The sequence below is a fragment of the Alligator mississippiensis genome, chromosome 3, assembly GCF_030867095.1.
Source record: "Alligator mississippiensis isolate rAllMis1 chromosome 3, rAllMis1, whole genome shotgun sequence".
Classification (NCBI taxonomy): domain Eukaryota; kingdom Metazoa; phylum Chordata; order Crocodylia; family Alligatoridae; genus Alligator; species Alligator mississippiensis.
In genome coordinates, this window is record NC_081826.1 from 273,900,573 (window position 1) to 273,928,545 (window position 27,973).

The 27,973-nt window shown below is 42.9% G+C and overlaps 1 protein-coding gene across 1 annotated transcript in view; it reads right to left on the bottom strand.

Annotated features, from left to right (window-relative positions):
• The window catches only part of NNT (nicotinamide nucleotide transhydrogenase), a 64,551-nt gene that overhangs the window by 18,102 nt on the left and 18,476 nt on the right, over positions 1-27,973 (bottom strand). Inside the window, exons 8-18 of the mRNA XM_019495962.2 lie at positions 27,748-27,881; positions 21,928-22,119; positions 19,489-19,642; positions 16,709-16,870; positions 15,799-15,909; positions 14,740-14,885; positions 12,542-12,737; positions 11,735-11,968; positions 10,372-10,532; positions 8,170-8,349; positions 1,140-1,299 (exon numbers count right to left, since the gene is read on the bottom strand). Of these exons, the coding sequence (XP_019351507.1) occupies positions 1,140-1,299; positions 8,170-8,349; positions 10,372-10,532; positions 11,735-11,968; positions 12,542-12,737; positions 14,740-14,885; positions 15,799-15,909; positions 16,709-16,870; positions 19,489-19,642; positions 21,928-22,119; positions 27,748-27,881 (1,830 nt within the window). The remainder of the gene's footprint in view (positions 1-1,139; positions 1,300-8,169; positions 8,350-10,371; positions 10,533-11,734; positions 11,969-12,541; positions 12,738-14,739; positions 14,886-15,798; positions 15,910-16,708; positions 16,871-19,488; positions 19,643-21,927; positions 22,120-27,747; positions 27,882-27,973) is intronic.

Sequence of the window (27,973 nt, forward strand, 5' to 3'; positions counted from 1 at the left end):
GATATAACTGGCCTCTCAAGAAGAAAATTTTGCTAGAGTAATACAAAACCTACATTAGTTACCAAAAAGGAGGGGAAAGTTTGTTTTGGTTTTTTTTGTTTTTTTTTATAAAACGCTAGGGGCACTTATACTTTCATACTTTTTCGTGCTGTGACACCAGAGATCCAGTATGTGCAAGCTAACACACACACCCTGTGTGGTCTCAACTGCAGTTGTACAAGTGGCAATATGTGTGTCAGTGCTGAGAAAGTGGCAGCAGTGCGCTTTTGAACTAAAACCTTCTAAATCAGGGTTTTTCAACTTTTTTCGATCATTGTACCCCCAGGCAGCTGGACGCCAAATGGGGGGAGAAGGGGAAGGATGCACAGCTGGGCCCAAAGCAAGCTTCCCCTGCATCCGGCCAGGCACCCCACAGGGCAGGGGCAGCTCACACGCAGCAGCTGCTCATACATAACCCCTAAGGCCTGCTCAAGTACCCGCCCCAGGGTACGTGTACCCATAGTTGACAACCCCTGTTCTAAGTGTTTTAATTCGTAAGTGGACCACTGCCATTTTCTGTGCACTCATATACATGGTGCCACTTATGCAACTGCACGCATCACAGCACCAGGCACTTTTCTAAGTGCCCGGCACTGTGGTGCATACATGTATAAAAATGTACAAGAGTTTAGGTTTTTTTTATTTTATTTTGATTAGACTTGGTTCTCTGCATCATTTGCAGTCACAACCATTCAAAACTCAGGTACCAAAGAAGGAACAAAGACTACCACTATTTTCACATCCAAGCTATAGAAATCTTATTGCCATTAGAATCTGTACTGTGGTAATGCCTGGACGTGCCAGACCAGGATGCTGTTATGTGAGGTGATGGCTACATATGCACAGTGATGAACAGACCCTGCCCTGAAAAGCTTACAAGCTAAACAAATAAGACAAAGGGTGAGAAGACAAAAATAGGTAGAAAAAGGTGTAATCACTTGCTGAAGTTCATGCAGATGCTTAAGCAGTCAAAGTGGGCCCAAAACCAAAAATCTCACACCTTACTGCCCTGACCATACAACCTCCACTTACAATTGAAAATAATATAATTCATAACCTGGTAACATTCCTTGAATCTCACATTATATTCTCTCGCTTACCTGGGGTAATGATAATGTTATTGGCCTCCTTTATCATTTCAACAGCATTCTCCAGGTTGATTTCTGTGTGAGTGCCAGTAATTTCCATTGGCTTTCCACCAGCTGTGGAAGTGGTACCATAGCCACCCAGGATCACATTAGCAAGAGAACGGTTCATGGCCTGGAAAAAAAAAAAAAAAAAAAGATGTTTTTGACCAACTGTTCACTAAATCTATGGACAATGCAAAATGTAGTCCCGTGACAACTTTTCTGTTATTTTATCGCACTCATGATACACAACTGTCTCATCACGCTCCTTAAAAAATGAGACATAGCAGCAGTTCTATTTTTTTAAATGCCTTTTTCCTCACTTCAGGTGAACTGCAGTGTACAGTGCACTATACCTACAGTCGACTGAAATTTTCCAGTTAAAATGTTTTAACAAAACATAAGTCAAAATTTTGATACAAGATGAATGAGGAGGAAACTGATACCATTTTTACAAACTATTTTATTTTTGACTAGCTGTACTTGTAGCCACAGAATCTCTGCGATGGTATGTAAATTAATTAGCTCTTATAGGTAGCACTGCAAGCTAACAGAAGCACTGCCACTACAGCCCCAAGCCAATATAAAACAACAAAGAAAAACATGCAAATAAAGCTAACCAAATGCTAACTCAAACAATGCCTTAGTAAGATGAAACAGGCCAAAAATCAGGCTGGCAGACCACCAAAGGGAACAAGAATGAGAAGCAAGACCTCTCTGCTGAGGAAGTTCTGTTGCCAATTCTGAGAAGTCAGTTCACAGACCAAGAACAAGGATACCCCAGTGGGTAACATGATGGGCATCCTTTTGAGGAAGTGGGTTTCTGAAATATTTAGGTATTAACTGGAAGTAGGCAATGCCTGTTGTGAATGCAGTCTAACAGACTTTAAAGAGTAATAATTGGGAACCAACTTGGCTCTTAGGTTAAGCATGCATGCACTGCACCAACCTATGGCCCAGAGCAAATCTTAAATAAGAACGGATGGGAATCTACACACATGTAAGCAAGAGGAAAAACCCACAAGAAAGTTAAGCCTGAAAGTATACAGTCTCCACTACCGTCTCAAAGTACATTTCTAAATAGAATGTGCTAGACCCTTAGATGATGCATCATTGTGGAGAGTTCAATATCTGTCAAATGAGCACAAAGCGAGGCAGCAAAGAAGTTACAAAAGGAAGAGCTCTCGTTCACAAGTGGAGTCTAAGCAATGTTCCAATCATTTAACAGTGATCCATGTTCTGAGCCTAATCCAAAGACGTTGGAGTCAATGGGAGTCTTTCCACTCACTGAAATGGGCTTTAGAGCACACCGTTTATGAGCCCATAAATGCACACATTTTGATATTGCTCTTTCACTTATGATTCAAGGGAAGAGGAGGACAATACAGCATACTAGTTACAGCTTTACTACAGTCTAAGTTACATGGTCTGGAAAGAAGTCAATGCTCCCAAAACTCAGTTGTCTGGTAAGGGGAAGGAACAATAATACAAGGTAGAAAATGATCCTACAGGACACTGAGAGACATCAACATCCAGAGCTAATGTACAGTAGTATCTTCAAAAACGGCTCCTTAAAAGAAACAGAAGAACTTGTACACCTTATCAGACATCAGAGAAACCACACAGAAGAAGGAGAAATAGGGCATGGGCAGACATACAGTTGAACTGGTGTATGGGATGGGTGGGAGATGCTGTGGTTTAGCTTTTCTTACTGAAGGTTAGGGGCAAACAGACTAAACAATTGCAGCAAAATCTGTTGCAATCTCATTTTGGGGGGACTGGGTTGGTTTTTTTTAATAGCAGTAAAAGTATTTTGCCTGTCCAGGCTCAGAGATCCTATCAACCTGGGAAAAAGCTTCAAGAAGAGCTCAGGTCTGACTACCCATCAGACAGCCTGTCCTACCATTGTGGGGACTTCATGAGAGAGTCTGGAGTGAACTTATACAAAAAACTAGAATACTCAATAATCCACATGGCTGAAAAGCCTTACCAGTGGAAGGACTGTGGGGGAAAAAACTACTGCATCACTGCCTCTCCTGTTTGTTGCCAAGGAGCCTGGGTGGGGTAAAGATTCCCAAAAAAAAGTTCAACCTAGGGAGTGCTCTGCCATAAACATTCACCTCCTTAAGCATGAGGGCACCTGGGTGGCAAAGAAATCCAACAGCTGAGGCTGCCAGCTCACTCACCATAAGTGGACTCACAGGGGAGCAACCCTACAGTGCAGCAAGGCAGGAATGCTTCTCTCAGGGAGCTCCAATGGTTTCTGATACTAGGGTGTGATCATCCACCCCTGGCATATATGGAAGATGAATAAGAGGTATGGGCTGAGAGTCCCTCTAACCTTTCCTGCTCCTCTGACCCTCTTCCTATCTGTCCTGCCTCAAATTGCCACTACGTGCCCTTCCCATTTAACTTAATCCCTTCTTTACTAAACCCACATTCCTACTGTGAAAAATATGCACGGCATTAATGTTGTGTTTGCTTATACTTTTTACCCACTCCTCTCCCCTACCATGCCATTGTGCTTATTTCTGCAAATCTTGCTTCAAGCTTGGGAGAGAGAGATGGACAGAGGGACACTTCAGTGTAAGAGACCATAAAAGGAGACAGTGAGGCCAGGAATTATTGGAATACTTAAGGTCGTTCCCACAGCCCAAACTCTACTTCGTTTGTCAGAAAGACAATAATTTACAGTGCTTAAATTTAGTAATTAAGCAAGATCTGTGTCATCTGTAACCACAAAGAAAAAGGAGAACCTTCTCTCTAACAGAGAAACATCCTAAGAAAATAGGTAATAGTTTGTAAAGGAAAATAAAATAATTGAAGCAAAAAGGTTCAAGTAGCAAGTGTCTTTGCTTTTTGGTTAATACATTGTCCCCAACTCACCCCAGTTACAGGCATCACTGAGAGAAACCAGCCAGCAACATCTGCAAACATCTTTTGTTTTATGAACTAATATAAAAGCTTTAAGAAATTATTTGTACATGCTTGGGGTGGTTACATCACAATTTTAATCACCAAAAATTACTAAGAAGGCTGCAGAATGAACATTTGAACCATTAGAGACATTTCCATAAACAGCTTCTCATCTGTGAAAGATAAAATTTAAAAATATATATAGTTTTCGATTGAAGTTATAATGGAAAGAACGTTGTTTCACTGGTACAGTTTGAATCATGTTTGCCTCATATGAGACTGTACCAGCTTAAAAATGTCCAGCAGGTCATGAGTGGAGCTGTTTCTTTATTACAGAACTTGATGAAGAACAAAGGCGGTTCAGCGATTGCCTTATATTCATGCATTTAAAGTGATATTTGGGGGGGAGGGGGGGAAGGGAAATCAGTGTCTATTTCTTAAGGGAGGGCAAAAAAACAGATGGTTGCTCAAAAATACCATGAAGTTACCTTGTTTATTGTGCTTCAGCAATTAAGTTGCAATTAATTAAGCAACAATCAATCAGCCTCTCCTAGCTGAAACATAACTAGATTCAAGGAGTGTCATCTTAAAAGCTTAACTCTTTAAAGTTTGTGAAACAGGTGAATTGTTCCAGCGCCCCAACTTCCCTGCATGACACTACAGCTATTCAGTAAGATACATCCCCAGAATTCTCATTTTGCTGGCTCTTTGAAACAAAGGCTACAGGTATCTTAATACTATCTCTGTGCTAACTACAAAAGATCTAATAGGAAAAAAAGCAAGAACAGTTAAGAAAAGAGAAAAGGAGGCCTTAAACAGAGATGTATTTGGGTACTATATAGGGTTTTATCAGGCAGTATCAGATATGTGATCACTCATGTACAGACAACCTGCTGAGTTTCTTTGTAGTCACTGGCAGAAAGCTGCTCTACAATTTAATGAATGGACTTTTCAAACCTACATCATCTGTTCCCTGTGTCCATAGGGGACAGGACAAGGACTAATGACTTTAAGTTGCAATACAGGAAATTTAGGCTGGATATTAGGAAGAATTTTCTAGCGGGTAAGGACTGGAACAGAAAAGAGAGGCTGTGGAATCTCCAACATTGGAAGCTTAAGTACAGGTTAGAAAACCAATCATCTGGGATAGTTTGAACAGGGACAATTCCACCCAAGCAGAGTGCTAGACTTAGATGACCTCCCAAGGTCCCTTTGAGCCCTATTTTTCTGTTTCTATTATCTCCCCTCAAGCATCAAAACTTCAAGTGACATGTGAGCTAAACTGCTTCTTTGGGCAAGGAAAAAAAGGTAGAGATGCAACAAGAACCAAAGGACATTTATCTATGTATTGGTACACATTCATTTAATGGCAAAATAGTATCAGATCTCCAATCCCAAAATATGCATGGCAGGGGGTGTAATTTTGGGATGAGGGATCAGATCCTAATCCTGTTATATTTGCCAGTGAGGTGGAGCATGGGATTGTGATTATACATGGAACACTTTTATATGTGGTTGATCACTTTATGGCGCCTTAAATTAGGTGCATGTTACCCTTGCCATTCATGGTGATAGTAATACAATAATAGCAGCATAAGTGCAATGTGTGCCAGGGGTCTATGACATGGAGACACAAGGAACACTGAGAAGGAAACCCTTCATTTTCCAGATTTTCAAGACAAGCTTCCATTTACAGAGATGTACCAATATCCCTCTTTTGTTTCCCTTTCTTAAGTTTCAAAAAGTTTACATTCAGTTAAAGCAGGGCATTCCTAAATTATATCAACACTAGTGTACCAGTAGGGAGAGAATAAAGGAAGACAGCCATAAATGATCACAGGAAAACATCTGGAGGGGAGCAAAGAGCAACACCGCACAAAGCACAGATTCATAGATGTTAGGGCTGGAAGGGACCTCAATAGATCATTGATTCTGACCCCCTACATAGGTGGGAAAGAGTGCTGGGTTCAGATAACCCCAGCCAGATGCCTATCTAACCTCCTCTTGAAGACCCCCAGAGTGGGGGAGAGCACCACCTCCCTTGGGAGCCCATTCCAGATTTTGGCCACTCTAACTGCAAAGAAGTTCCTCCTAATGTCTAGTCTAAATCTGCTCTCTGCTAGCTTATGGCCATTACTTCTTGTAACCCCCAGCGGTGCCTTGGTGAGTAGAGCCTCACCAGTTCCCTTCTGCGCCCCCATGATGAAGGTATAGGCAGCAACAAGTTCACCTCTCAACCTTCTTTGCAGAGGCTGAAGAGGTCCAGCTGCCCTAGTCTCTCCTCATAGGGCTTGGCCTGCAAGCCCTTAACCATATGAGTGGCCCTTCTCTGGACCCTCTCCAAGTTATCTACATCCCTCTTAAAGTGTGGCGCCCAAAACTGGACGCAGTATTCCAACTGCGGTCTGACCAGTGCCCGATAGAGGGGAAGTATCACCTCCTTGGATCTATCTGTCATGTATTTGCTGATGCATGATAAAGTGCAGTTAGCTTTGCTGATGACTGCGTCACACTGACAACTCATGTTCATCTTGGATTCCACCGGGACTCTGAGATCCCTTTCCACTTCCGTGCTGCTGAAAGTGCAGAAAATCAAGCAAGTCTGAGTTACACAGCCAGGAAACAGAAAGGACAGCAGTTGTAGCATAGTGAGAGCAGTTTTCCTTCAGCTGTTATATAACCCACTTAGAAAATGAAAGAGTGAAAAAGAAAAATAACAAACTAACGTGCAAGTCTTCAAGAAGAACAGGACATTACAAATACTAACACATGATCACAAAGGGTTCTAGCTTAAATTCTAAATATTGCTCCAATACAGATTTGTGAGAGCAAATTATCAATGCAAGTCTGCTGCCACCCAGTGGTAATGCACTATACTCTCAACAAACTTTAGCCATATTTTACTGTCAGCTACAAACTCTTAAAAGGTCAGCAAGGCTATCTACAAACCGAATCAAGCAACAGTCATGATTCTGTAAAGGTGTACACTGGACCTCACTGTTGAAATAAATGTTGCTGTTAAACAAAGAACAAAGTCCCAGCCTCAATTACACTGCTAAAGATTAGAAGGGTGGTGAAATACAAGGAAAGAGAGGTAGTCAGCCATGTTAGTCTGAAGTCAGGCAAAAGGCTGGGTAGATTTGCACTGTAAAAAACTAGAGGTTCTCAACCTTTTTGGACCCAAAGTACCCCCTCACTGGACTCAAAGCCCCCCTCCACAATTTCTGCAAATTAGTTCTTGAAATTGGGTGCCACTCAACTTAGAAATTACAGTGCTTGCTTCCTTGCAGAGGGACCTAGCAGTAGGAATGGGGGATCCTCCAGGCAGGGGCAAGGCTGAGGCTGCTCTTACGTGCTTGGTTTAGCTGCTTATCTCCCAACACCCAGCTTGGTTTAGCTGCTCATCTCCCTGGCACCCTGGTTGAGTCTCACTAGCATAAGTTAACTAAATCAGAGATATATAGCATAAGCTTTCATGAGCCTGAACTCACTTCATCAGATGCTGTAAAAGAATTATGCAGTGAGTGTGCATCAAATAGAGAAAGGCACCCAAATACAAAGACAAAGGAAGGGTAGCAGGGAGGGGGGGGAGTCACACTCACTTGGGATCAGGATCAGATCCTAACAGCTATTTAGAAGCAACTGAAGGCCTCTCACTAATTTAACTGGGTTTGGTATCATGTACGTTCAAGGTGTTGTAAGGGTATGCTAAAGCATTTCCTATAAGGGTGTATTCTTCATTTAAACATGCTCTTAAATTTCACAAGTCAGCTGGAATTAGGCACGTGCATAAATGTGCATGCTAAACAGGGTTGAGCTGCTGAATCAGAGCCCATGAAGAGAAATATTTCAGTGAAGCAAAATAAATTACACACCTTTAATCTTTATCATGGATGTAATTCTGTTGTCACAGGTTTACCAAAGACATTAAAGAACGTTCCTAGTTTCTGAATGGCATAACAAGACACTGACTGTAGTTTCATTTCCTACCCCAGTATCAACCCAGTGCAGATTCCAAGTTTGCTTTCCCAATATTCTGGGCTGCAACTTTACGAAGGATGAACAGAGATATCCATTTCCTTCTTACCACACACATGATGTAAGAGAGGATGGCACCAGAGGACCCAATCAGAGCCCCAACAATGGTCAGCAAGTTGTTGTTGAGCAAGAAGCCCTCAGCACAGAGAGCCCACCCGGAATAACTGTTCAGTACAGTAATAACAACAGGCATGTCTGCGCCTCCAATAGCTGCTGTTAAAGTAACGCCCTAAAAATGAAAGACAAGAAAAGAGACAAATTCCAACATAAGGTACACATTTTGCCCAATATGCAGAGAGGTCAGCTTTGTTGAGGACACCAAAGTGGTTTGATCCATAAACCCAAGCATCATCTATTAAAAGCTTACTAATGAGCATTGGAAGTATAGGATGTGACCATTTCTGTCTGAAGACTGGAGAGCAAAACACATGACATTCACAAATAAGGTTCCAGTTCTACACTTGTATAAGCACATTTTTATTTACAAATTCCATAAACTCAAAAGTAACAGTACTCGTGCATTTAAATCTTTGCAGCACCCTTAATCATGGCAGAGATCAGGGTAAACAACAACAAAAAATCTGAAATGAATGGGCATGCAGGGTAAGTTTTAAACAGGAATAATCCTATTCAGTTATCCAATGCAATCTGTCCATCAAGCTCTCAAAACTTTGATTGAGACATTCACTTTGAAATGAGTATTTTAAAAGTCCAATTTAGCGCACCAAAAAGAAGAGCATTTTAAGAAATCATATTTGCAATAAAAAAAGCCTTTTTTCCAAAATGACCATATTTACTCAAATCCAGGACAAGATTCCTTTCTCCACCCCCCCCAATTTAGCATGGGAGGAAAGCCCCCCCCCCGTCTTGGATTTAAAGGGGGAGGGGGAGGCAGGCAGCTGCTGTGGTTCTGGTTCTAACCCTGCTTAACCCCTTCCCAACCCCCCCCCCCCCCCCCCCCAACTGCAATTCATTGCTCATAGAAGTATTTTACATACTGTCATCAAGGTAAGGAATCTCAGTAGATAGCAAAGAACAATTAAAATGCACTTAAATTCCATCTGAAGCAAGACAGGGCATAAAGAAACAGAAGCTTCTTAGCGGCATTATAGAAAGGAATCATTATAAAGAAGCTCTGCAATTCCTTGCCACTACCTCTTTCCCTTGGCTAAACTTTAGGACCACTATATCACTGACCTATTCTTCAGGCACCATGGTGTTACACCTTTTGGCAGCATCTGAAATTAGAATTCCAACTACCACAGTCTGTCTGGTCTGATTATCTGTCTTCCATTTTTTGGGCCCAATTTATCTCAGGCCTATAACACAGATTTAGATAAAAGCGGTTATGAACCCCTTCTCCACCCTTACCTCCCCCAAAAAACCCCAGCAAGTTTAAAATTCCAAAAAAGAAAAACTGTCCCCCTGAGGGACCAATGAGAAAAAAATAAGATGAAGAGCAGACACTAAGGGAACAAAATAAGATGAAGAGCAATAGCTCCAGAAATCTGTTGTAGAATCATTAAATCAACTGCTCTTGGTCCATTTTATATCTCTTGAAAAAGTTTCAAACATCTATGATACTTAGCTTAAAACAGTGAACTACAAAATTAAATTTGAATAAAAGTTAAAGTAGATTATGAGAAATAAGTTAGGTGCTGCATGCCCAAAATTGCAAGATCAAGAGAGAAATTCAGCAGTTATAACTCCCCTACCTCCAAGGACTAGACTTAGTAAACCTATGTATATGAAGTACAGGGCTCAATTTCTGATCCTTTAAAGTGTCACATCTCAATCCCAACGCATTCACCTTGAATGTCCTGGAATATAATATGCATGTATACAGCTGGACAGTATACCTGGTAGGAAGTATATTTAGTGTAGTTTAGGGGAAAAACAGTATTTTACATATTAGAAACAAGTCTCCTAGGCCACACTTCGCAGAGGTATACATTAATCCACACCTCCAAGTCCTTATAGACCAGCTTTATCTGCTTGCAGTAGTACATGGTGCATCATGCATCTGAGAAGCATTTGACAGAGCATTGGAACAGCAGATGAACAGAGAGTGAAAAAAGAAACACTTGCCAAGTGCTACGCACATCGACTCCCCTTCTTGTCCCCCCATGCTATCTGGGGATATCTTTCAACATGCAGCGTAACAAAATGAAATCTATGTACACTTGCAGTATTTGCACTTCACAGTTCACCTTTGCCTGGACTTACCGTACCGTATGATGCCTGGACTTACCATGATGGCAGAGAGTGTTGATACTGAGCCTAAACAGGCAAGTCCTGTTGTGTAACTAGGATCTATCATATAGGGAACCATTCCACCAACACTGGCAGCCAGTAAACTAGCATTGAGTAAGTGCCGACCAGGCAAGAGGAGTGGGGCAGAGTTGAGGATACCTGGAAACAAGAATACCATCAACTTCAAAGGACAAAACACGAGTTGTTTTTTTTACTCCCCTGAAGAGAGATGATGCATCTTTACAAAATTACATTTAAAAAACAAAATAAAATACTGTGACCTTGAACTGACTGCAAGTCAATGATCTGGAATGCAACAACAGATACGTAGAAGTGCCAAATACAACACTTTTTTTAAACTCCTTTTTACCCTTTAAACACCTTTTCTTAGGTGTTTGAAGATAATCCCTCCATGAGTTTCTCTCTTTGGATATTATTTTTTTTAATTTAATCATTTTTACTTAGGAAACAAAGCCAAGTCTTTGGGTAGTACATAAAACATGATAGCTGCTTGAGAATATTAGGGAGCGACAGGGTGACTTCTGCTACAAAACCAGACTTCCAAGTCAGTTTGTCAAAATCATGCGTAAAGAAATATGTTTAAGTCATTTGTATAACAATTTTTAATTAAGATGGCACCTTATATTGAAACATGGGACATCGTGTACAAGGTCCCATCAGCAGGACTTTGCAGTGACAGCAAAGGAGACACAAGACATTTTCAGGACATCAAAACTAATGGCCTGTACACATTTTAAAAGCTAGAATACTGTATCCAGATGAAATGTTACACCGCCTTGAGTCAGGCACACAAGAAGTCTTTACCGAATTGCTGCCAGTGCTTCATGGCCAGCATGGGAAGGTTTGCTTTTCTTCTATTGACAGAATGTGTTTTTGTAACATCTACCTTTCAGTTATTTAGAAGGGATAACTGTTTGATACTTCTAGGCCTATAATACCTAGAACAGTGCTTCTCAACCTTTCTGGACTCAAAGCATCTCTCCATAACTTTTGTGAAGTGAATGTCACCCAATTTCAAAAAGTGTATATATTTACTGTAGAGGGGCCAGGCAGTGGGGTGATCAGCCAGGCAGGGACTAGCCTGAGCCTGTACTTATTGCCTCATACCTCATGACACTTTTCAAAGGATCTGGCAGCATCCCAAAGTGCTGCAGCTCCATGGTAGAGTATTACTGGCCTAGAACAAGTTTCATTTATCCAAGAGATTTCTTGCAAAACAGAAGCTTCCTTTTTTCCCCAATTTATCCACAGTTGAAATATATACTAAAGTCAAAGAAAACTTACCACAAAACCTAAAGGGGAGAAAGAAAGTTAACTTATACTTAAGATGGAAGAGTCACCTTGCAGTTTTCCATATGCGACAAGGGAACCACTGAAAGTCACACCACCAATGTATGTGCCCAAATAGGCCACGATTTTGGTGAGGTTGGCAGCTGGATCTGTTTCAAAATGGGGATACTCAATCATGTACTCTGCCACACAGGTGAGCACAGCTGCCAAACCTACCAAGCTGTGGAAAGCAGCCACCAGCTGAGGCAAGTCAGAAATCTGGATGCGCTTAGCAATTGTTAAACCTGTTGAAGACAAAATGGAAATATTACAAGATACTGTCACTCTAGGCAGTCAATTCTTGTCCATTGTGCGACACACAGAATATAGAGAAAGCTGTATTATCATCATCATCATCATCATCTCTGCATTTGGAATATGCTGTTAGCAACATTAAATTGAATGCCCTCATTATCTATAGGAGACATCCAAAAGCAAGAAAATCAATAAGTCTGCATTATATAATGTACCGGTATATAAGTTGCCAGGCTTCTACTGAAGCCCAAATTCTTTTCTAAATGGTCCAAAATAGGAAATTTGAGTATAACCAGTCAGAAACTAATTTGTGGGGTAATTTTGGGTTCTAGTTTCTTGATCTACTATCTGGAGATGATAATGCTTATCCCACTTTTGGAACACTGTACAGTCTTACTGTACAGCTAATTTATTAATCTTGACTACATTTTATTGCAAGAAAATGTTAGCAATTGAATCTAACCACAAGTTAGTCAAGCTGTTAAGTTAGGCTGTCATTTGTAAAATATTCTATGTTATAAAGCAGATTTTTTTAAATGGTATTTTCATTGTGTTGCACTCACCTATAGTGCCACCAAGGGTCATTGCACCTGACATCTGAGCCAACAGTTCGGGTGACGGCGTAAGGCCTCCCAGAGTAGCCGCCAAACCTCCAGCAACACCTATCATACCCAAAGTATTACCAAGGCGAGCAGTTCCTTGGGTGGACAGACCAGCCAAAGCACCAACACAGCACAAGCCTGAGCCCAGATACATCATCTTTAAAATAATAAAAAGATATATTATGTGCCTGAATTTGTGTGTGCTATTTATTCAAAATCTTTGATCTTTACAGAAATGACAAATTGTAGGTCGTGTGCAGGTGGTTCACAACATCATAGGGATGTAGGGCTGGCAGGAAGCTCACCAAGTCATCTAGTTCAGTCCCCTGCTCAAGGAAGAATCAGCCCCAACTAAACCATCCTAGCCCAGCATCCATCTAATCTGCCCCTAAAAATTTCCAGGCACATGGAGATTCCACAATTTCCCTAGATAGGCTGTTCCAATGCGTAACCACCTTCATAGTCAGAAAATTGCTCCTAATTTCCAGCTGAAGTTTCCTCTGCTGCTGCTTGCTTGAGTATATTGCTCCTAGTCCTGTCCCCTACGACATAGACTAGGGGTTGTCAACCAGGGGTACAGATACTCCTGGGGATACTTGGTCCAGTCCTAGGGGTACGTACAGCTGGACAAGTGGGGATGGAGTGCCATCGCCTCCCATCAGGGCCATGGGAGGGTGAGGGCCCTCCGTAAGCTTTTTATGACTTAAGCTTAAGTTGAACCAGTTTTCTAGAAGTTTTCCCTTCTTGAGAAGTCCATCAGCAACTTTCCTTAGCAAACCCTAAGTATTTTTGGTATCAGTGAGCATGTCTACATGTGCGACTTAATGAGCAGTATTCTATTTTGCTGCACATTAACACATCACATAAAAACCCTGCAATTACACTAACGCACAGTAAAAAAGGCTACTGTGCATCAAGTGTCACTTAAAAATAGTGTGTATTCGTTACTGCACACTCAGACAGCCTAACGCATATTTGTTTAGTACCTCAGGGTGCCTATACACAAGCAAGGAGGCTGCTCTGATGCACTGCAATTATGGTGCATTGGTGAGGACTCAATTAATCAAGTCTGCTGGAGCGCAGTAATTACCACACTCCAGCAGAGTCCAGCATCACGTGCATCAGCATTCCCACATTGAAAAATGGCTGCAGGGGCATTTTAAATAAATTAGTTAATTAGTTAAAAGCAGCCCAGCTGTCATTTTGAAGAGCGGGGATGCTGATACACATAATGCTTCAGGTGCTCTAATTAAAGTGCCCTCCAAGCACATGTATAAACAGCCTCACACTGGAGGTACTAAATTTAAATTTAAGTGCACATTAAGAAAAGCACCTTAAAATGCACATGTAGATGCGCCCATTGTAACTTAAATGTCCTAACGGACACTGCAAAAAGTTTTGATATTTGGCTATGATACCTTTGGACTCCTGTTGTCAAAATAGAAGAAAAATGGCACTTAAGTGGATCCAAACTAAACAGCACAAAACATGTTTGAATCTAACAGGTACTTTTAAAACACTGTTTGAAATCCCTGAGACAAGCTGAGGTTGGATTTCTTCTCTCTCCAGAAAAAGAAGTAATTGGTTTTTTTTAAAGGAAAATCAAAATATCCATGAATCAAAGACTAAGGTTTATTGTTACGCGTTTGAGCTAACTCACGATGTTGGTTTGTTTGGATATAAGCAGCTAATGAGAGCCACAAATAGTTTGCACCTTTCAAAACGCATAAATGAAATAAATATTGGAGTAGCATGTGATACTGTCAGTAGCAGTGATCAAGTACATGACAGAAAAACGCTCCAAAAACTCCACACTTGGACATGTGGCAAAGCTCCTTATGCAGACCATTGGAAAATGGTACTGAGAAATCCACAAAAAAGTCAGGACGGCCATTTCCTGTTGTTTTGCCCAGTTTTGATCCCTAATCACATCATCTTTGCTATATTTATATGCATTAGAAATAATATTAGAGGCCAAATAAAAAACAATTGGAAACAAGAGAAGAGTGAGAGCAGAACAGAACCTTTTCTTGTCTTTTGTAGATTTATTTCAGAATGTTAGATCAAAGCAACTCAAACATCATGCAACTTGTACAGCCATCTGCCAAATGGGAAAACAGACCTGCTATTGAAAGACCAGAGGAAGTAAAGGATCTTACCTGTTCAATGTTATAGCCACCATACAGAGCTGCTGAATAACCCCCTACAAACACACCAGCAGGCAGGAAGTACAGGTAATTATACTCAGGAGGGTCAGTTGGACGTTTGAACATATCCAACATTCTCTGCGTAACCAGGAAGCCACCTTACAAAAACACACAAAAAAAGTAAAATTGAAGATAGGCCCAGACTAAGCTACTAAGAAAACATTCAGTTAATTCTTATAACCACTAAAACAGATGTTAGCAGCCTTAATAAGATGTTTGAAAAAGTAGGAATCTGGAGAGCCAGCAGGTGGACATATATCCGGGATTAATGTGAGCTATAGCTATTTTCTTTTGGACAAAACTAGTCTAACTAGGGGGAAGAACTTACAGGCTTACAGGTAACAAGACATGGATATTGTTCATCTACTACTACTCCAACTTGCTCAACAGCATCCACAACCTCATCACACACACTTATGACAAATCACTCTTTCCATAGTAGGGAACTCCCTAACTCCCCAATGAGTTTCCAACAGAAAGTCTGCAGCAGGCATTCTCCATCTCTGCTGACAATACCTTAAGCCCTGTGGTTAGTCACCTATCAGCAATGGGGCTAGGAAGACAGAATAGGATTGTTCTGCTCTCTTCCCTCTCCAAGAAGAGTCTTCATAGAAATCTGGTGTCCTTCAACACCACATTTATCATTTTAATTTATGGAATTTTAATGTATGGGTCTTTTGTAGATTTAGTGGCCACCACTGAAATTTATTTATTCTTGTCTTAATTCATATGATGCAATGATCACTCTCATACATATATTAAGATATTATAAAAACAGCTTATGCCCTAAGAGTTTCTCCAGAAGGAAGTCACAGCATAAAATATTCTAACCAAAAAAGGAATTTTCAACAAACATAGAAGTTTGGTTTTTAAAATGAGGGAAGCTCCTAGATCCCAATCCAGACCCATTTAATATCCTATAAATTCACACCATAAGGAAGATGGAAGACATGAGTAAACTATGGTTAGTGTGTGCGGACTCATGCTCACAGACAGCTAACCAGTTCCTACCTGCAATGTTGACAGAAGACACAAAGGCAGAAAGCACTGCCAGACCCTGAGGAATATTCTCAGGCAAGTAGCTTCCACCCATCAGCACCAGCCCACCAACTGCAGTCAATCCTAATGAAAGAGAACGGTAAGTCAGTGATTTGAATACACTCATATTCTATAAGCAGCAAGTTCTGATTTAAGAAACTACACAACCCACTTGATTACATTTTTGGCCAACACTCTAACCATTATTGTACATTAAGCCAAAGAAGAGTAGAGAAACAGGGACAAGAAAGATGCAGCAAGGAAGAAAGCAGGAAGACATGAAACCACAGATGCAGAAAGGGGAGAACTGCATAGTGTGTTGGAGGTGAGGATGAGAGGAATAGGAGTGTGATACAGATGGCAGAGAAAGCAGTGAGATGTGATGCTGGAGGTGTAGGGGGGGATGATTTTAGTGGCAGTATTTCGGAGGGGAAAAGTATGAAATGCAGAGAGAAGGCTGCAATAGCTGAGATAAGAGGGTAAGCGTTGGGTTTAAGCATTATGCTTTAAAAATTTAAGAAGGTGCAATATGATGTTTTATAGGTTTGTAACCATCTCTCTTTGAAGAGCCTACCAGGAGCCAGAAGCACAAAGAAGTCTGTCATCTTCAAGAGGACGTTGGACAGACACTTGGTTGGGATGGTTTAGGTCAGGATGATCCTGCCTTGAGCAGGGGGAGGGATTACATGACCTTGCAGGGTACCTTCCAGCCCTACTGTCCTATGTATTTTGCTATCTATAGCAAAAGATTCAGTTGGTACCAAGCCAATGACAGTTCCTTGACACTGTATGTATGCTCACCCAAAAGCTCAAATAAGATCCCACAGCTGTGTCCCATATCTCCTTTACACAGTATGTGAGTAGGTACAAAGCAGCCACCTACCTGAGATGGCATTAGTCACAGACATGAGCGGAGAGTGAAGAGCAGGAGTCACACCCCAGACTGTATGGTACCCTACTATTCCAGCTAAGCCAAACGTTGTCACCATCTGAGTGAATGCAGAATTAGGAGCTGCAATGCCCAAACCTAACAAGCTAGCCAGACCTAAAGAACGACAATGTCAAAAGTATTAGAATTATTTCAGAATGGTTTATCATATTGAAATGTTTGCCCTGAATACTTAAATGAGGTCATAACATCCCTGGTGCCCAGTGCTTTTTCCATAAGGCACCCAACTGAGTACCTTTCAGACTTGAGTACTACAATAACCATGGTAATAATGCAATAGGTTCAAAATCCCATTATCATGGTATTTTTCATTCATTTGTCAATACAGCACTTTATCTTGGACAAACAAGTAGGACACAAGCATTGCCAACATTATGCCATTCTTAAAATCAAGTTAGAGACTAAGATACTTAGACTCCATTAAAAATAGCTCAGTATTGAACTGGGGAGTCTGTGTGGAAGTCTCAGCACTTCCAGAATTAATCTGCTCAGCATAGCAACACCTTTTAGTTATTTGTAAAGGTCAGCCCAACACACTCCACTCGGGATATAAAATGTCAAGATAAACTGCACAGGAAAATTGTGACCAAATATTAACTTAAACAATACTATTTAACACTGGAGATCCCTACAGTCAAACAAGGGGACCTCCCTCCCAGTATGACTGGATATAACATACAACAGAAGAGACATTTTGGGAGACGATTATTAGTTACGCCACCCGTGAGCAGGAAGTAGTATGGGCTATGCAACCTTTGCTTCACTGACAAATTAGTGACTGTGATGGTAGCGCATAGCATGTAATAAGGTCTAATGATCTAAGAAAAATTACTGATTAACAATTGGCAAGATGAATGGAAGCCCAACAGATACATGTGCCAAGGGAGCAGACAGAGGGCCATGGTTCATCAGATTCCTCCTAATGCTAAAACACAAATTAGGATTATGAAAGGAAAGGGAGAATGACTGTCTGGGAACTCATAGCCGGTAACACTGAAAGCACACTGAGTCAGTCTCAACGGGACTCAGATTAAACAGTTATCCAGTACCTCATAATGGTCCTCTCCCTAGAATAATAAAACCTACCTGACGACTCCCTGGTGAGTAGATCATTAACCCAGGAGTCAGCAAGGATCCCCTGTGAGCAATTAGACTAATTAGAGTCCTACTCAAGGACTACTTTGGCAAATCCAGTAGATTTTAAACATCTGTCAGTGCACCTTTTGGGTGGAGTTCATTGCATAATATATCTATTGTTCATACTACAAGTGTAATTACAGCTTTTAACTCTACAGCAGGAATTCAGCACAAATACAGTTAAAACATTTGTTTTAACAACATGAGTTAAAACAAATACAGCTTTGAGCATGACCTTGACATCAGACCTGCGATTCTGCAAGTGATGGTTTTATTAATAAACCATGGTCTCGTACATTTTTGCTATATGCGCAGATAAAGTCCATGACCAGAAGCTCTGAATGTATTCTTTCTTCTATTCCAATAGTCCAAGAACTAGATAAGAGTGCCCTTAATCCTACTGAAATGTTGCTGCAATACTTAAACCAAGAGTCTGGAAGAGAGAAACTAAAACAGAAGTAGCGATTAAAATGTACTTAATAGCGTCACCTATGATACTGATGCACACAAAACAATTTAAAAGATTACTAGCTACACTTATTATCTGTTGCTGATTTGTCAAGAACCAATCCTTGTTCCCCATACTCAGCCAAACTGGTGGGCAATTTGTCTCCTCTGGGGTGGAGGTGGGTCCTTTAGAGTGGATCTGAGACCCGCTCAAATTAAAAATGCCAGTAGTGTCATGTGTATTCAGTGTCCCACACTTCAAAATGGTGGTAGGAGTGCTTTGACTAAAGCTCATTTGACAAGCTTTAACTGAAGTGTCCCCACCACCAGTTTTGAAGTGTGAGGACACTGAATACCCGTGATGTGGAGGCTGCTGGAGCATGCTAATTAGCAAGCTCCAGCAGACTCAATTAATCAAATCTGCTCCAACACATACTAATTAAAACAGGTTGGAGCAGACATCGACACCTGTATAGGTGCTCTTATTTTCCAATAAAAGCATGAGAAAATACAACCACAATTGATTTCCTCAATTCACAGGTCCTTCAAGTGCTCTCATAGAAAGCAGAATATTTCACAAATCCTTAATGAAGAAAGCCAAACATACATGTACATCTGTTTGCCAAATGATTTTGAACCATCTGAAGGCATGGACAGATGAAACAGAGTGCTTTATACAACTTCAAAGCACTATAAAAATGGAGGAGACATGAGACAGTGTTATAGAGCTAGAAATTGACCCAGAACTCTAATAAACAGTAACCCTGAATGAAACACATCACTCTGAAATGCTACATAGTAATTACTTTAGCTGAGAGGTAGATGTACAGCTGTACTCTACTAAAGTGCTAAAAGTTAGAAGTGCTTAAAAAAAAACAACTGATTGGAACACATGCATCTGTCCATACCCTGAAATACCTGTATTTCTTCAGGTATTCCTCAAGTATTTTCTCCAGGAGACAATTATTGCATTACAGAGTTTTTGCAGTAGGAGTCATAAATCAACTAGGTAGCCCTTCTTCCCCCCCCCACTACACTTACAACCAGTTAGTAAAAGGAATGACAAAAGTCATACTCTGACTGATTGTCCAGTGCCACCCAAGGCTAGGTAACTTCAATAGGTCTCTTACCTGCAGTGTATGCAGTGGCTGAAGTCATAGTTTTTCTGAACGGTGTAACAGTGGATGCTTTTTCAGCTTCCAGCTCAGCCACAGTCTTCTGTTTCACAGGGGCTGCTTGAGGAATGTTCTTTGGCGGAGGTGCTGGAAAAATCAGCCTGCCATCCTGATGGAAAAAATCAAGTTAAAATTACCTTTGGTAAATCAAATGGATGGTCATTTCTTATTCTTCAAAAATGGTGAAGACAGATTATCTGAAGCATTTGCCATATTAATTGACTTGTCTTTTAGGACAAAAATATATGAGCAAGTTGCATAGAATTTCACCTTTCCAGCTGAAACTGAATATGAAGAAATTCATCCCTGGCCTTGTTCTGGGGTGCAGTGGACCAAGAGATATATCACAAAGCCACCAAGCGCAAATGACATCTCTGCTTGAGCAGAAAGGTCAATTAACTAGACCAGGAAAAGAAAATGACCATATTGTATTTGTTCTCTGCATAATTCAGGCCTTTAGGTTTCCATTGCCTCTCACCACCTGCACTAAAACTTGGGTTGAAAGGGCTCTATTTGATTTTATTAAAATGCAATGTAAAAATAAAGGACGCTCTGACAGAAACTGCATGTAGAGGTTCCTAAGCAATTAGCCTAATTAGAGTCCTAATATAGCAATGTTGAACATAAAACCCATAGGCCAGATCCAGCCTGAGGAACCATTCCAGCCAGCCCACCATTAGTCCAGCAGACTAAGGAAATTGGGGGGATGTGACGAGTGGAGCACGGCCTGCAGCAGAATTAGAGATCCCTGGACCCTGATGGACATGGCCATCACAGGCAGGGGGTGAGTAAGGGATGTGCACATACAGCCCTTGCTTGCCCCATTGCTGTCGTATTCCGACTTGTGCTTCTGCCTGAACATGGACCCAGACCTGGACCCAGACCCGGACCCAGACCCATCATGGCTGCTGCTGGCTCCATGGATCCTGCCTGGGAGAAGCCCACAAGGTTTGGATCTGGTCCAGGGCCAGTCTGACACCTTTGTTCTAATATAATTTTAATTCCTCAAAACAGATTTTATCCAGCTCTTTTCTGCTCTCTTGTGGTTGTTTATAAAAGGTCAATAAGACAGACACTAACAATACATATGAAATGCATAACTGCCTGCACAAGGAGTTATCAAATTCACACAACAAATTTGACAAAGAAAAACTTCTGCTAACTTCTCTGAGGTTATAGAAACCTTAGGCATGCACAGAACAGGAGAAGCATTTTCAAACAGGCATAAGATTTTCAAGTTGGTACTGCTTTAAAGAAAAGGAATAGTAATATGATCACAGCAATTGCCAGGGTAATGTTTAACATAGAGAGGAGCAAGTTTACACATATTATATGTAACTTTTGAAATGCTGTAAAGTTAACAAATATTTACCTCCTTAGAAAGGATTCAGGGATACAACAAACAAAGATGCAAAGGTAAATACAAACATAAGGGGGTTGCTCTATAACAGGATTGGGCAATTATTTGGGTCTGTGGGCCATAGAGCTGCTGTGGGCTGGGTCAGCAGAGCCATGCTAGAGGTGTGGGACAGTTGGTAGGGGGTACAGGGAAAGGGAAGGGGGAGAAATAAAGGCAGCCCTGCCCATGATGAGCAGCAGAAGCTGGTGCTGGGCACCAGGCAAAAGCAGAACCTGGCAGAGGGTATGCTTGCCGCTTCTGGAGCCCTTCTGTCTGTGGCTGCCCAGAGCCTGCACCTGGGCTGCCCTGCAGCTCCTTCCCGCTGCAATTGCTGCCATTGCATGGGCCCAGGACAGCCCCAGCATGGGCTTGGGGCAGCCCCAGCCAGAGGGGCTCTGGAAGCAATGAGTGCGCCCTGCTTTTGTCCAGCACCCAGCACCAGTCGCCACCATTCATCATGAACAAGGCCACTTCTCTCCGTTCCCCCTTCCCCACCTCCCCAACTCCCACATCTCTAGCACGGCCCCACAGCTCACACCAGCCCCCAAGTTCACATGCCAAAAGCAGTACTGGGAGGGCACCAGCATCAGCTGCAGATACAGGCAGCTGGTTCCTGCTGAGGACTAGGGCATCCTCCCAGGTCAACAGGTGATGATGCTGCATCAGTGTGTCAGCTGAAGTCCCAGGCAGTCACTCAGATCCCCAACAGAAACCTACAGGCAGCATCCACATCTGATGCCAGCATGCATCCAAGGCTGCTTCTGGCACATGGGGCAGGAGCTAGTGTAAGCTGTAGAGGGCCAGGCCAGGACATGTCCGCCTGCCCGGCATGACACAGCAGCTGGAACCACTGGATCCCTATGGGCCGGATCCTATGACTCTGCAGTCACTGACCTATGGGACCAGATACAATCAGTTGGTAAGCTACATCCGACCTGAAGACCATATTTTGCTCACCCCAGCTCTATAATTTAAGACACAGCATATTGACTCACCTTCATTACTACAGTTCCTCTAATAACATGGTCCAGTGTACCATAGTCAAATTCATCCTTCACATCATAGTGGAAGTTTTCTTTGTCAGGGCTTATGGCCTTCAAAAGTTTGATGATGTTGTTGGAGTACAGAGTACTGGCCTGGGTAGCCATTCTGCTTGGAAGATCTGTGTAGCCTATGTGTGTAACCCCCTAAAGAATTCAAGTGAAAAATTAAACATTCAAATTCAGATCCCAGAGGAAGAAAGTCTCTCCAAACCTCCAGAAGCTTCTGGGTGTACACGTTTGCAATCACCATATTTAGTTTCAATAACAATTTGTTTCTGATTTGTACATGTTCAAAAGAACTAGAAAATAAATGGCTGCTTTCTGAATTAACATTTATTTCTCTTTGTAGCGTTACTAGTGGGGTTTATGCCGTACCTTTAGTATAAGCACCAGTTGGGGACTAAAGAAGTAAACCTGCATTACAGCACATGGATACACTAATCTAAAATTTCACAAAATGTCTCAATTACCATCTCAAAATTTGGGCTACTTAAAAGGAACCAGATGAGAGATGGAGAAAATAAATTACAATGAGAGTTCAGAACATATTCCCAGAGCGAGAAACAAGGGAGACAGAGAATGGAAAAGAGCTTTTCAGTAACTCACTATCTGCATAACTGAGGTACTTACCACCCTCCATACTTGTTCTTTTAAACCTGCTAATGTTACAACACCTAGAAAAGCATTAGGGTGCCTAAATACATAGGTATCTGTTTTATTATTTAAATCTATAGAAACAAAGTAATTTAACTTCTAGGATCCTATGAAGACAAAGATTTCAGTTTCATAAAACTGAAGTCTGCCAAGGAGATGTGCAACAGTACATTGCCAAAGGGGTGGCAGTGACACCTCCCAGTAGCCTTACCACTCCCGCCTGGCTCAAACTCTAATGTCATACTCCCTAGATTACTTGCCTGCCAAGTCTTGTTCTTAAATATCATAGGCTGATTCAGGGAGGCTGCCAACAGGCCTTAGAGAGAGCCCTAATCCCAGTAAGTTCCCACTGGGTCTCTCCTGAGACCCCACTAGCCTTGATCCAGCCCTCAGGCTTGGCGAGTCCCTCCTCAGTCTGACTAGGTCGCTGTAGGGCATCAAGAGCCTTAAGAGCAAATTGGGCAGCTCCTTCACCTCCCCTATACCATGCCCCAAACCTCAAGGATGTTCTCACTGATGCAACTGGTCTCAAATACAGCCCCTCCATTGGGCTCCTGGACTCTAGTCCAGCTTGGCCCAGTCTGGGCTCATGAACACTCTGGCCCAGCTCAACCTTTGGGCTCTTGGACCTTCTGTTTTGGGTTTCAGCCTTTTCCTAGGCTCTTGCCTGGGCCCCACGCCCAGTCTGAGGGCTCCTGGATTACCGATTTTCTCAACAGGCCTGGAGGCTGCCCCAAGGCTACACTACCTGTCCAGAAGACATCTCAGTCCCTCTAGGGGTTTAACATAAATGAAGGCCACTTGCCTGTAAGCCCCATCTTTCTCAGTCCAAGGCAGCTGCCTCTGTTCCCAGGCCTGCAGAGTTATTCAGCCCAAACTCCAGGTCACTTCAAGGGCCCTGCTGCCCTGCAGCCAGGAGCTCCTCATTTCATGATGGCTGCGGAGAAATTACCTGTGCAGCCTCTGGGCTTAGATAGCTCCAAGCTGACCCTCTTCCAGTCATATGAGTTCCTCATTAGCTCCCCTCTGCCACCTGCAAGCAGCCTCTCGGGCTGCTTGCTCTCTCAAAGAAGCATGCACATCACAGTGCCCTGCTACAAGTTGTAAATTCTAACTCCTACTGTCAGGACCAGAAAAAATATTTTATTTTACTTTTTAAAAAGTAACACAATATTTAAGAAAATTAACAATTTCTAAATCTAAGCAGTTAGACAAATTTAGTTACTTGTAGGATTTACCTTTTTTGAATTAAACATCCACAAAACAGTTAGTTAAATATGGACAAGAAAAAAAAACAAACGGTTTCCTGGCACATCAAGGAATCAAAGAGCAGTACCTATGCAGTCTAAAACCTTGTCACTGTGACTATTTTATTTATTCACTTTAAATTCCACTTCACTTTACAGTTAGGAATACATCCATGCAAACTATTCATTTCCATTATCCCACAACACACTGATTTGCACCTGCCTCAGCCTACCCAGGTACTTGTGTGCCTTCAATGCTCCAGGTTCACCTTAACTACATGTCACCACTCTATTTAATGCTAACAGGCAGCCTAGAGTGATCCTTTTCCACAATAGGAGGCACTGAATTCAGATAGCTGGACTGGATCCAGATGTGCAGGCATGTGTGCTTTGTGGCACCGTAAGCCTCTTTGCAGAACCACAAACCACATAAGTTGCACATTAATCAGTGCTCCAAATTTGCTTGGCTGGGGCAAAATTTGCTGCTGGGATTTCCTGACAGCAAAAAAAAGAAAAAAAACCCACACCTGGAAAAAAGCAGTGCAAACTACGTCAAAATGGTGAGTGCCAGGACAAATGCAGAGATGGGGAAGCAGGCAGCCTAGGGCTGACCACTCTTCCATCTCCTTGCACTGTGGACTCCCATAGTAAGGCACCCTCCACACTAACTAGCTGCTCCGTCTCGTTGGGGCGCAGGGTGCCTAAAGACAGGGAAGCAGGCAGCCTTGGGCTGGCTACTCCCCTGTCTCAGCACAGGGGCTCCACTGCAGAGCCCTCACGTTGAGGCACATGGAACCCCTGTGCTGAGGCACACTGCAGCCCAGCTAGCCATGGAGCAGCTGGCTAGGGTGCAGGGTGCCTCAGCATGGGGGCTCTGCAGTGCAAAGAGAGGAAGGAGCAGGCAGCCCTTGGCTGCTTGCTCCCCCATCTCCATGTACCACTTCCAAGCTGGCCAAGGAACAGGATGCCTCAGCGCAGGGGATGGCTAGTCTCTGCTGAGGCACCCTTACCCCACCAAGCATCACATGGGGCAGCAGGACAATGTGTCCCACTGCAAAGTACAGCCCCCAGCCTGTACTGGTGCATGGGATTGCTCCGTCCTACATGCAGGACTTTGCACTTGTCCTTGATGAACCTCACAAGATTACTTTTGGCCCAATCCTCCAATTTGTCTAGGTCACTGAATCCTAGCCCTACTCTCCAGTGTACTTACTACGCTCTCTAGCTTAGTATCATCTGCAAACTTGTTGAGCGTGCACTCAATGCCATCTTCCAGGTTGCTGATGAATCATTGAACAAAACTGGCCCCAGGACCAACCCCTGGAGCACTCCACTTGATACTAGCTGCCAACTAGACATCAAGCCATTTATTACTACTCTATGAATCCGATACTCCAACCAGTTTTCTATCCACCTTACAGTCCATTCATCCAGCCCAGACTTCCTTAGCTCACCTGTGAGAATATTGTGGGAGACCGTATCAAAAGCCTTGCTAAAAATCAAGGTACACCACATCCACCAGTCTCCCCACATTCACAGAGCCAGTCATCTCATCACAGAAGGCAATCAGGGAGGTCAGGCATGTCTTGCCCTTGGTGAATCCATGCTGACTGTTCCTAATCACCTTTTTCTCCTCCAAGTACTTAGAAATGAATTTCTTGAGGATCTGCTCCATGATTTTTCCAGGGACTAAGGTGAGGCTGACTAGTCTGTAGTTCCCTGGATCCTCCTTTTTCCCCCTTCTTAAATATGGGCACTATGTTTGCCCTTTTCCAATCATCCGGGACCTCTCCTAATCAACATGAGTTTTCAAAGGTGATAGCCAATGGCTCTGCAATTGCATCAGCCAACTCCCTTAGCACCTTCAGGTGCATCCATTCCAGCCCCATGGACTTGTTCACATCCACCCTTTCTAAATAGTCCCTAACCTGTTCTTTCAGCACTGAGGGCTGCTCACCTCCTCCCCAAACTGTGCTGTCCAGTGCAGTAGTCTGGGAGCTGACCTTGCCTGTGAAGATTGAGGTGAAAAAGGTACTGAACATTTCAGCCTTTTCTGCATCCTGTCACAAGTCTGCCTCCCTCATTCAGTAAGGGAAGCACACTTTCCCTGATCCCCCTCTTGCTACCAACATACTTACAGAAACCCTTCTTGTTACCCTTCACTTCCCTGGCTGGCTGCAACTCCAACTGCACTTTGGCTTTCCTGACTTGATCCCTGTATGCCCAAGCAATGCTCTTATATTCGTCCCTAGTTAGTTATCCAAGTTTCCACTTCTTATAAGCTTCCTTTTTGTGATTTAGTATACTAAAGAGTTCCCTGATAAGCCAAGCTGATCTTCTGCCATGCTTGCTAGTCTTCCTGCGCATTGGGATGGTTTGTTTCTGCACTCTCAGTAAGGCTTCTTTACAGTACAGCCAGCTCTCCTGGACTCCTCTCCCCCGCAGTCTGGCTTCCCAGGGGATCCTGCCCATAAGTTCCTTAACCAGTCAAAGTCTGCTTTCCTGAAGTCCAGGGTCCTTACTCTGCTGCTCTCCATCCTTCCTTTCCTCAGGCTCCTGAATTCAGTCAACTTGTGGTCACTGCTGCCCAAGTTGCCATCCACTATAGATTCCTCATCAATTCCTCCCTGTTTGTGAAAAGAAGGCCAAGAAGAGCATGGCCTCTGGTTGGCCTGTCCAGCACTTGCACCAGGAAGTTGTCCCCCACACTATCCAAAAACTTCCTGAATTGTCTGCACACCACTGTATTGCCATCCCAGCAGATGTCAGGGTGACTGAAGTCCCCCAGGAGAACCAGGGCCTGTGATCAGGAAGCTAGCTGTTTGGAGAAAGCCTCATCCACCACTTCCTCCTGGTCTGGTGGTCAATAGCAGACACCCACCATGACATCACCCTTTTTTCTTTTTCCTCTGACCCTAACCCAGAGACTCTTAACAGGCCTATCTCCAGCTTCATACTGGAAGGACAGAGGGAGCCCAGCAGAGGCCGTCCTGCTAGAACCAGACCCTGCCTTAGCCCGGGGAGGGCCAGGCCCAGCAACACGAAAGAGCTTTCCAGGTCTGGGCCACAGCAGCACAAGTGCAGTGGGAGGTGCAGGGAGCTTACAGCCTAACCTGCCCACGCCCCACTGCTGTGAGGGGGAGGGTCTGGGCAGACCCACCACCAGGCCAGGATCGTGCTGCTGCAGCTGGTAGGCCCTGCCCAACCCTTGGGGAGGGGCCCAGACCTTCCTCCCTCCCTTCCCATGGCAGCAGGATCCAGGCACAGGAGAGGTCTGCAGCCCTGACTTCCCCTTGTCCCCACAGGCTGGGGCTGTGGATGAACTCACAGCTCTACAGCTGGCCAGCGCTCCATAATAGCTCGGCCACACCCACTGCCCCTGGCTTTCCATGAGTGGCCTGGGGCTCACACAATGCCAGGCACATGGTGAAGACATAAAAGGGCTGGAGCCATTCCTGCCAGAGGTCAATAAACAGGAAGGAATAAATGGTATAAATAATTGTCATTTAACTGTTTACATCCCTAATATCTACCAAGATGCACATTCAACTAGTACAGAGCTACATGGATAGAATGGAGGAAACTCCCACACACTGGAAGTTGCGTAAAACTGCAGCGCTTGCAAATAAATCTGATGTAATATCCTTATGTATGACTGGGATAGAAACACTATTTAAAATCAGTTCCTGTCTTAACAGGCCTCAAGTTCAGTTTGTCACCTATAACAATGACTTGTGACAAAAATGTAAACCTTACAAAAAAAGGATGCTGAACTCAAATTACATCTCAGGAAACCATACATTTTATGTGGTTGATTTGATTTATAAGCTGCAGGTATAAACCCTGAATGGCTGTTTATGCAAGCCCATACCTTGTGAATATAAAGGTCTCCCGGCTTTGTGGTTTCAAAGTTTCCTCCTGCTTCTGCAGCTAAATCCACAACAACTGAACCTTCCTTCATTAATTCAACCATATCTTTACGAAACAAGATAGGAGCTTTTTTACCTGGTAAGACAAAAAGATAACAAGCTACATGTACGATAATCACATCCTGCAGATAATGTCCATGAGACAAACTCTCCCCTCACATACCCGTG